This window comes from Crotalus tigris, unplaced genomic scaffold (genome assembly GCF_016545835.1).
Source record: "Crotalus tigris isolate CLP2741 ecotype Arizona unplaced genomic scaffold, ASM1654583v1 scf7180000017735.2152567, whole genome shotgun sequence".
Lineage (NCBI taxonomy): Eukaryota > Metazoa > Chordata > Lepidosauria > Squamata > Viperidae > Crotalus > Crotalus tigris.
This window is the reverse complement of record NW_024096601.1, coordinates 1686720-1693967: the sequence shown is the minus strand read 5'-3', so window position 1 is coordinate 1693967 and position 7248 is coordinate 1686720. Positions and strand designations below refer to the sequence as shown.

The 7248-nt window shown below is 51.7% G+C and overlaps 1 protein-coding gene across 5 annotated transcripts in view; it reads left to right on the top strand.

The window, feature by feature from the left end:
* Positions 1-1302: 1302 nt before the first annotated feature.
* The window catches only part of GRAMD2A (GRAM domain containing 2A), a 37127-nt gene continuing 31181 nt past the window's right edge, over positions 1303-7248 (top strand). For 3 of the 5 annotated variants that reach the window (XM_039339577.1, XM_039339575.1, XM_039339574.1), the window contains exon 1: positions 2146-2333. In XM_039339577.1, coding sequence (XP_039195511.1) covers positions 2191-2333 — 143 coding nt within the window. In that variant the 5' untranslated portion in view covers positions 2146-2190. Of the gene's footprint in view, positions 1572-2145; positions 2338-7248 lie in introns of those variants that run through there. The other 2 variants (XM_039339579.1, XM_039339578.1) reach the window with 2 other exon arrangements.

The window sequence follows — 7248 nt, the reverse complement described above, 5'->3', positions numbered from 1 at the left end:
TGTATAGCAACCCTTTTATTTTGTATGGCCTAGATGGGGTCCCAGGTAAGAAAAAAAGAAAACCACCTATGATAGAAGCTGCAGCTTTGCAAGGCAACCTGCCCATTATTTGATTATTATTTTTTTTACAAGATTAAAAAAGGAGGGACAAGAATTTGTGGATTTATATTAGGGTTCCAACGAAGCAGCTTTGCTTCTTCTGCTTAAGGAATTATTTACTATGCTGCGTAGAGCATCCTAGCTCAGGAATTATGTATATACTGAAATGAGCTAAGGTGGCGCAGCAGTTAGAGTGCAGTACTGCAAGCCACTTTAGCTGACTGTGTTCAGCAGGTCAGCGGTTCAAATCTCATGCAGTTTGACTCAGCCTTCCATCCTTTCGGGGTAGGTAAAATGAGGACCCAGATTGTTGGGGCAATGTAAATATATATATATACATTGCTTACTGGTGTACACCGCTTAGAGAGTGCTTGCACTTAAAGCGGTATATAAGTCTCATAAATAAATGCAGCAAGAGCACAACTGGGATCAGAAATTCCATAGTTAAGGTGATTAAGTGAGTTGTGCCAGTTTTATGACCTTTTTTTGCCGTGCAGCTCACTAATTAAGTGAATCAGGCAGTCATTATGCAAATCTATTGACTTTGCCAGCTAGGCCACCAAATGATTCCAGAATGCTACAATTATTATAAATATGCTGCCCTTTGCCAAGGGCCTCAGTTACGACCATGGGGCTTTGCAATGGTTGTAAATGTGAGGACTGCGCCACTGTAACTTTAAAAGGTTGCTAGGCTAATCGTGGTAAATTATATATGTAAATATTTAAATTGCATTACCCGTTATCTAGAAGGCTGGAGGGTTTCACAGCCCAGCAGGATCCCAGGCTGCATGTTTATTATTTCGAGGCTGCCAAGTGGCAATCTCCCCAAAGTTTTCCTCCTGCTGCTTGCCTTCAGACGTTGTGGGTGCTTCATCACCGGAGGTTTTTAAGAAGAGACTGGACAGCCACTTGTCTGAAAAGGCGTGGGGGTCTCCTGCTTGAGCAGGGGGTTGGACTAGATGACCTCCAAGGGTCCCTACCAGCTCTATTCTGATTCTGATTCAGTTCGCCCTGGCCAAAACTATTTCAGGCCAGAAGCGGGTTTACCCAGCGAGCGTTTTATTGCGTTACTTCCCAGGATAGATTCCCCAAAGGCGTCCACACTACAAGGAAATGCAAAGATTTCACGATAAGCGGGAACATCCGGGAAGCCACTCAGCCGGGGCGCAGGCCCGGGAGGAGGGATGGAGCTTCTCGTCTCGCGGGGAAGGAGGGAGCATCTACGAACAAGAGGCTGCCGCCGGGTTGCGCGCTCACACAAGCCTGCACGGAGGGCAGCCGCGCCCGGGTGCTGCACCCGCCCTGACCCAGCCGGGCGCTTCTGATCCCAGCGAGCCCAGACTGGGGAAAGCCAGCTGCGAGCGCCCCGAGGCTTCGCGTGCCAGATGAGCGCCAGCGCACTTGAGCCGAGCGCGTGTCAAGCCGCGGGACACTTAACCCGCGACAAGAGTGTCGTGAGAATGCAGCCTCGGGTATTCTTTCAATTTTGGGGGGGAGGGGGGAAGGGGTTTTTTTGCGGAGCCTTTCAGGGCCAATTCTGCCCGTCTCCCATTGCCGGGGGAGCAATCCCTTGCGAGGGATCCTGCAAGAGGAGGAAGGGAGCAACCGCCCGGCGTTCAGCTGGGTTTACTTCGGCAATCCGAGTTGTGACCTTTTGCACGCTGGTCGGGGCGTTGCATTACAGCCCCTGCCTTAGCGGGGACTCTGCCCGAGAAGGAGCCGCTCGGCCAGCTACAGCCTCCGGGGAGTCACCCGGTCGTCGGCAGGCAGCGGCCCCTTTAAGAGCAAAGGAGCTTTTCCCCCCCCCCCTCCTCCTCCTCTCCCAGGCCGGCTCGCCCCCTTTCTTACTGGTGGGCGCGGCCTTGCAGGGACGGTGCTGGAAGGAGCCAATCGCGGCGCGAGGGGGTCCGGACCGCCGCCGCTCATAGGCTGCCGAGGGGGGCGGAGCCTGAGCCGGGCGATCGCGAGCCGCCGGGAGTGACGGCGCAGCGCGGGAGGGGAAGGGGGGGGGGCAGAGGCGATCGCGCGCCGCCGGGCAGGTATGCGAGTCGCCTCGTCCCCGTGTCGCCCGCTTCGTGGGAATGGGGCGGTATGCGCGGCGGTGACTCGCGAGCCGGGAAAAGAGCTCCGGGGCTCAGCCGCGCCTCGGGATGGCGGGTTGGAGGGTCCTTATCCTGCTGCTGCCCCGAGGAAGCTGCGGAGCTGAGGGAACCGCCGCCGCCGCCGCCGCCTTTGTATGTACGTCGGAAGGGGCGGATTCGGGCAGACGACCTGCTTGCCGAACCCTCTGCGGGTGCCTGGCTTTGTGCTGTCGTCGGAACCCCGGGGGGAGGGGTGAGGTAGACGCGTGTCGGGCAGGGAAGGGCTTCCCGTCTCGTGAGAAGGGAGTGCGGGTTACCCCGAGGAAGAGAGGCTCCTTTTCTCTTGCGGGCGTCTTCGCGCGGACTCGGAGGGGGTTAGGAGAAGTGGGTCGTTTGAGGCCGGCCCTGGCCCCGAGGCTGCGGGCGCAAAGGCGGAGCAGGCGGGGAAAGAAGGTGTGGCGGGAAGAGGAAAGGGAGGCCAGCGCTGGTCCTCGGGTCGCCTTCCAGGAAAGCCTTGCATTGCATTGCCCATCCGCCCTTCCTGGGCGAGCTGCATCCAGACAACCGGGCCTGCAACTCTTGCACCAATTCCCTGCTTAATCCTGGGGTGGCCTTGCTTAAGCTGGCCTACCTTCGAGGGTTGTTGTGACAATGCAAGTGTGGAATTTTGCTTGGGCATGCAAGAGACCCTTCATGGGCACAGGAGGCTGTTTACTGACTGGAGCATTATTATTTTTTTTCCTTTGGTCCCTTTGAGTCAGTGCAACTGCCTAGAAAACTTCCTGCAGCTTTCTGGGCAAGGGTTTTCCAGAAGTGGTTTGCCATTGCCTCCTTCCTAGGGCTGGGAAGATGTGGCTGGCTTGGTGTCCCAGGTGGAACTAGAACTCGCTGTCTCCTGCTTTCTAGCTTAAGGCCTTCACCGCTAGACCAGACTGGTTTTCTTGTAAGGCTTGTAAAAGAAATAAAAGTTAGTTTCCTTGGTTCTTGGTTGGGAGAACAGCTTCTCAGCAAAACGTGACTTTAGAGGCCTAGTTCAGCTCCGCCGGTTCTCAAGGAGAGAATTCCCTTTCTCCTAACCTCATTGACAAAACATATTAATTTTGAATTGCTCTTTACAACAGATAAAACTTGAATTCTGTCCAGTTGGGTGGCATTATGAAATCCCTCCTGGTGAGTGTTGGCAAATATTAAGGGACGGAGTAATCTCTGCCAGCTGCGTGGCCTATTTTGCTTTTTATATATATAAAATTAAGCTGGCAAAGAATGCTGAACTCTTTAAGTAGATATAAAACAGCCATTTTTAGATGCCTGGCAGGGCTGTCTGCAGGGTGGGGTCAAAAAAGTCAAATGGCAACTGCAAGGGTGTGCATGAAGCTTTGGTTTGTATGTGCATTTCAGAGGTGGTTTTAATGGTGGGCCTGTACTTTAAATTCTGGATTTTGTGCTTCCTTGGTCTGGGACTGCAAATGAATTCAATCCAGATATTATGAAACGTGCTATGCTATCTGTTTCTCCAGTTCCAGGTTAAGTTAAGAAATTTAGGAATTATACTTCAGCATCAGAGGGGGTTTCCCACCGATGCCCAAAATCTACTTTTTAAATTAATTTTTCTTGCAATCCAAGACATATGAATGTGCAAGTGGGGGGGGGGGGGGAAGAGAAGAACCATTATAAAATTTGGGGAAGTTTGCCTCTTCCTTTAAGCTGACATCAAGACCCCTTTAAATAATTTGGAGGATACTAGTAAGTGTGTCTTTAAAGTGTTCCACCAGTGTCATAGCTGATGCTTATCCGTCCTTAAAAACCGTGTCTTCTCTCCGGGTTGGGCGAAGGAATTGCCAGAGAATTGGCACCAGTCCTTTCCTTGCTGTTTCTCTTTGCACAATCCCTGCTTTGTCTGCAATTATCAACACGAACAAGGGAGGGGGGTAGAAAATATCCTGTTCAAGTTTTGGGTGTCCTAATTTCTGCTGAAGGAGGGACCCTCAACCTGGCCAAGCTGACTCCTGCAAGGAGATTGCCCAGTTTGGCTCAGCCTGGAGTTGATGGGCTAAGTTGCAGATGGTGAGACCAATTCATCAGTGGAATCAGAAGTTGTGGGTGCCCCATCCCTGGATGTTTTCAAGCAGAGATAGGACAGCCGTTTGCCTGGAATGGTATAGGTCAGGGGTCCCAAATCCCCGGTCCATGAACCAGTACCGGTCCACGGCATGCCAGCAACTGGTCCGCACAAACAAGCAAAGCCCCATTCGCGGGATGCAGGCAGCACACAACAATATTTATATGTTACTTATATGTAAGGATGTAGGCCTATACATATGTTGTATATAGTATGTTTTAAATGTGTGTTATGTACAGTATGTGTACACTTTGAGAGGAAACGAATAAATTTCATTTTTTTAATGTGTGCCAATTGTGCCCACAGTAAAAAATGACAGTAAAGGTTATCTAACAATCTAACACAAGGCTTTTCAACCAGCGGTACGGGTACCAGCTGTGGTACATTGGCACCTGGCAGGTGGTACGCGAATCCTAGAAAAGGGGTAACGGGGGAGGGGAATGAGCTGAACCGGTGGCAGCACCGCAAAGCCTGAGCGAGAGATGGCTGGAGCTGCAGTGCTATCAGGACTCAGTGAAAGCGCCAGAATCAGCGCCAGGCTCCAGCTGGAGCTCAACATTGATCCTGGCGCTTCTGCTGAGCCCAGAAGAAGCGCCGATCAGCTGGAATGTTGCAGCCTCTCCAGGGTCTTGTGATTTACATTCAGATGCTTGGCAACTGTTTCATATTTATGACGGTCACAGTGTCCCAGGGTCATGTGAAGTGACCAAAATCTGCTGCAACCACCCACATGTGGGGGGGGGGAAATAAAAACCAAATACCCACCCACCCCCACTGCCAATCCTCAACAGAAATGCTCACAACAATGAAAACCTCGGACAGGAGGAAGAGCGCTGCCAGGTTTAACGGTTGTTAAACAGATCTGGCTTCCCCATTGACTTTGTCAGAAGGTCGCCAAAAAGGATCATGTGATCTGGGAAGCTGAAACCTCATAAGTACATGTCAGTTGCCAAGAGTCCGAATTTTGATCACGTGACCGTGCGGATGCTGCGACGGTTGTAAGTGTGAAAAACGGCCATAACTCACTTTATTCAGTGCAGCTGTAATGGTCACTAAACAAACTATTGTAAGTTGAGGACTACCTGTATAGGGCCTCCTGTCGAGCACAGGGTTGGACTAGAAGATCTCCAAGTTCCCTTCCAATTCTGTTATTCTGTAGTCTGCTCTGCTTTCCAGTGGTTTGACTTATGGCCATTAGTGGCTGCTTTTTTTTGTCTTCTCTTGGTATTTTCCCTCCTGGCTGAAGATGCTTCTTGTTCCCGGCTGGCTTCAGAATAGGCTTTGTGAGTTGCTAGTCCTCTTGACTTCTTTGGGCAGAACTGGTGGGGTGGGGTTTTGTTTTGCCGTCTTGCAAATCCATCTGTGCCCGTTGGGACAAGATGTCTGGTTTTTTTTCTCTTCTCTTGTGCCACTTGGGCATGTCAGTTCATTGGGATGGGTTGGTCTTGTTCCTCTTGGCAGAAATATTTCTTTGGAGCAGAGACATTGTCCCTGAGGGGATCAGGAATGTGAGAAACTGGGACATTGCACAGCCTTGAAATTTGGGGGGGGGGGCTGTGCAGGCTGGCATCAGACGGGTCTCTTTGCCCTCGATCCATCTCAGCCATTAGTCCCTATGCTGGATGTAGGCTTGTCTCTAGCACCACACACAGAAGAGGCTGCATCTTGGCTTAAATGCTGCCCATCACACAAAATAAAATCTTCCCTTTTGACCAGCCAGATTTGATTCTCTGATCCTGGCAGTGGGGTAGATTCTTGCGCCATCTTCCCCTCTCAGAGGAACCCAGCAGCTGGCAGCGTTTAAAGCGCAGGCTGGCTCAGGAACTCTGGGAGTTGGCAGTCCACAGGCCATAAAGGAGCCATGGTTGCTTGAAAGACAGTCAGCAGAAATCTGGCTAAGAAAACCCCTGTGCCCCATTGGGAAAACACAAGATGTGAGCTGTGACTGTGAATCAGCGAGAAGTACAAATAGGTAATCTTAAACAGCGTGCCAAGCACCGCCGTGAGTTATTTATAAAAATAATTAAGGCAAGATATAAATAAATTCGACTTTGTGGGCCATACCCTGCCTACAAGCGTCTTTAATCTGGTAGCTTACATTTTTCTTCCAATTCTCCTTGTTCCCTCTTCCTGTGGTCCCTTTACAAGTTTGATTAGAAAATACTCATGTAACACTTCCTAGCTGGGTTTATGGCCATTCAGGACAAATCTCAACGTTTTATTGCTCCTGTTTGGAGTAGAGTTTGGCTGTGTACTGTGTTTGCTGTTCTCTCTCTCTCTCTCTCTCTCTCTCTCTCTCTCTCTCTCACACACACACACACACACACACACACACACACACACACCCCTTTCTGCTATAAAAGGAGCTTTTGAAGGTAGCGCCTTCGAACTTGTGCAAACAGTTTTGAATAGCCCATTGCTCAGGCCAGCCAGCCAGGCCAAGCCCTGGGCAAGGAAATGGCATCAGTTTTGAGGGGAAGCATGCAACGGCAGCAGGAGACATGGGGGATTGTGTCAGGTTGTAGCCCTCCTTTGTGAATTGGAGGTTAGATCAGTGATGGCGAACCTATGGCACGCGTGCCAGAGGCGGCACTCAGAGCCCTCTCTGTGGGCACACCTGCCGCCACCGCCGCCAACTTGCACAGGTCCATTAGGCCACTGCTGGCACCCGAAACGGCAGCCCCACCCAGCACAAAGGAGGCGAAGCAGCTGGCTAGCAAGCTCAAGTAGAGGTGGTAGAGCATGCCCCATGCGCTCGCTGGCCTCTGTGTGCGGGGGCTGATGGTGTCAGGCAGCAGCCACCCCTGCCTCGCCTTGCCCTGCAGCAATGGCACCCCCGCCCTACCCCCTGCCTCATCCCGCAGTACGAGCCTCCTGCCCACCGCCCCACCCACCAGAGACCCCCTGGATCTCCCCCAATCCTGCCCAGCCCCTACAGGCATCCCCCCA